Source organism: Artemia sp. Qi Xiang Cuo, chromosome 13, assembly GCF_049724085.1.
Source record: "Artemia sp. Qi Xiang Cuo chromosome 13, ASM4972408v1, whole genome shotgun sequence".
NCBI lineage: Eukaryota > Metazoa > Arthropoda > Branchiopoda > Anostraca > Artemiidae > Artemia > Artemia sp. Qi Xiang Cuo.
In genome coordinates, this window is record NC_142806.1 from 20,017,890 (window position 1) to 20,020,652 (window position 2,763).

Consider the following 2,763-nt stretch of genomic DNA (forward strand, 5'->3'; position numbering starts at 1 on the left):
CAACTCGAGACTTCGAAACCTACTTGTAATTCCTAAAAACGTCAAATAATAACATTGCACATCTAATTACCGATTTTCATATATGTATTGAAAATATATTAATTTAAAATTAGTTTCTTTAAAATTTAGTGTTCCAACGTTGAAGCCAAGTTTCGCGTTCAAGAGAAATCTGACTTGTCTACCCGTGAAAAGATCTAATGTCGCTTATGTGTTTACGTTCTCCGGAGCACTCGCACCTCGGTCCGGGTTTTTATAATGGGTGAGATAGGGAATGATTATACTGTCTATTATTTATATACTGTAATACTGACTAACAATAACTTTATTAAACTCTCAATTCTTAATTAATTAGGACAATAAAATAGAAATAATAAATTTTTAGAAAAGGCATGTTTCTACTAAGCTGTTTATTTTCTATTTATGCGAATAAAAAATGAGTTGTATCAATTCTTCAAACATAGACCAAAAGTTGCTTTCTACGATTGGCACTGAACCATAACGGCAAATGTTAAAAAAAGACGTGGCTGTACACACTATTCAAATACACACTTTTTTCAATGAAATGTAAAAGTCATTCTTATCTTCAAAGAGCAAAGTGGGACAGCAGCCCTATTCTTATTTCTGGTCATTTGAAGTCGTTTGAAGTGTGATTAGTTACATTGATTTCTGTTTGGTCAAAGATTTATTTTATACAATATCAAATAGTCCGTGCGAAAGAGTTTCTTCTCCCTAATTAAAACTTATAGTTGTTGTTCCCCAGAGTGGAGTCTTTGATGTGATGTCAACGTGTCTAAGCAAGAGAACTTTTCGCCACAAATTTCACAATCATAGGTTTTTTTACCAGAGTGAATTCTTTGATGTATTTTCAACTTGCCAATTCGGGAGAATTTCTTTATACAAATTTCACATTCACAGCGTTTTTTTCCAGAGTGAACTGTTTGATGTGATTTCAAATGGATCTTCTGAACAAATCTTTTCCCACATATTTCACATTCATGGGTTTTTTCCCCAGAGTGAATTACTTGATGCGTTGTCAAATGGCCCTTCTGGGTAAATTTTTTCTTGCAAATTTCACATTCATGGGTTTTTTTCCCAGAGTGAGTCTTTTGATGCGATATCAAATGGTCCTTCTGCAAGGAATTGTTTCTTGCATATTTCACACTCATGAGATTTCCCCCCATAGTGAATTGTTTGATGCAATTTCAAATTGCCCTTCACAGAGAATTTTTTATTACAAATTTCACATTCATGGGGTTTTTTACCAGAGTGAATTTGTATATGCGATTTCAAAGATCCCGTATAAGAGAATTTTTTCTTACAAATTACACACTCATGTGGCTTTTCCCCAGAATGAATTGTCTGATGTGATTTCAAATTGCCCTTCCTAGAGAATTTTTTATTACAAATTTCACATTCATGGGGTTTTTTACCAGAGTGAATTTGTATATGCGATTTCAAATATCCCTTATAAGAGAATTTTTTCTTACAAATTACACACTCATGTGGTTTTTCCCCAGAATGAATTGCTTGATGCGTTTTCAAATTGCCCTTCTGAGAGAAAATTCTCTTACAAATTTCACACTTATGGGGTTTTCTTTGGCACAAATTCTCTGCAAAAATCTTTTCATTAGTATTCATGCCATTGCCTTGTGAGAAACGTTTCTCGTATTCGTTGTAATCCATAGATTCTTCCTTAATAGACAACGCGACGTGTGCAAAGTCATTCCAATCATCAATGTTTTCACTACTTTTACAGCCACTTTTGTCAGTAGGCATCAAGAAGCCGCTTGTCACGATCCCATTAGAGTCTTCACCATTGCTGCAGGAGGATTTGGAAGCGCTGTCAAATATTTTACTACCACGCCTTCTTCCATTGTCGGCCAACTTCTCATTATTATTTTCCAATTTCTCAAAACTCATCTTGCAATATTTAACTTTTCACCCAAACTTGTCTTGCTGCCATCACGTCATCTTATTCTATCACAGTGCTTAATCTAGAGCAACAATACATTTTTCTTCATCAAGCAATTAGGTTCTGACACTTCTTTGATAATATAATTATAGACAGAAATATTTTCTATTCTGTTAAAAGGTAGGTTTTTGGCCAAAAATATTTTTTTATGTTAGTGTTATATATAACACTGACTATAATTTGACCCCAATGATCAGATACATCACCTGCTTCTCCTATAAGCATCCTTAACAAGGTTGCAGCTACCACTGCAACCATAAAAGTAATTTTTTTTTTTTTTAGAATAAGCTGAAATTATGGCAGCAAGACAAGTTTAGGTGAAAAGTTCCGTTCCGTATGTAAATGTACCTGTGTTGCTAAAATTGTTGCTAAAACACTGTTGCTAAAACAAATTGAAACAATAAATTGTTGCTAAAACACTATAAACATTTTGCATTGTATATAATAATTGTAGAGATTTTGAGCTGAGGTTATTTTTGTATACCATCATTTTAGTTCATTGCCCTATAACAAAGAAGCTTTGGATATTGAGGTGAAAGTTGGAGGAAATGTTGTGAAGACAGTTGAACTAAAGAAAAACATACAATGCACATACAGACTGTTATTTTTGTATACAATCATTTTAGTTCATTACCCTATAACAAAGAAGCTAATATCTTAGAGTACCAGTTATTTACATCTGACACATAGTTCAATTTTTTCTATTTATTTTTTCTTTTTTTTCCATTTAATACCTATGGCATAACATCATACTACACTGATAGTGCTGAATGTTTAAGGGCGTATTGAAC

At 33.1% G+C, this 2,763-nt stretch overlaps 1 protein-coding gene across 1 annotated transcript; it reads right to left on the reverse strand.

Annotated features, from left to right (window-relative positions):
• Window positions 1–740: 740 nt before the first annotated feature.
• On the reverse strand, window positions 741–1,920 carry LOC148945055 (uncharacterized). Its single transcript, XM_089098934.1, has 2 exons — window positions 1,219–1,920; window positions 741–1,130 (listed from the first exon to the last, which is right to left on the reverse strand). The coding sequence occupies exons 1-2, from the start codon at window positions 1,918–1,920 to the stop codon at window positions 741–743; spliced, it is 1,092 nt and encodes a 363-aa protein (XP_088955060.1).
• Between the last annotated feature and the right edge of the window lie 843 nt (window positions 1,921–2,763).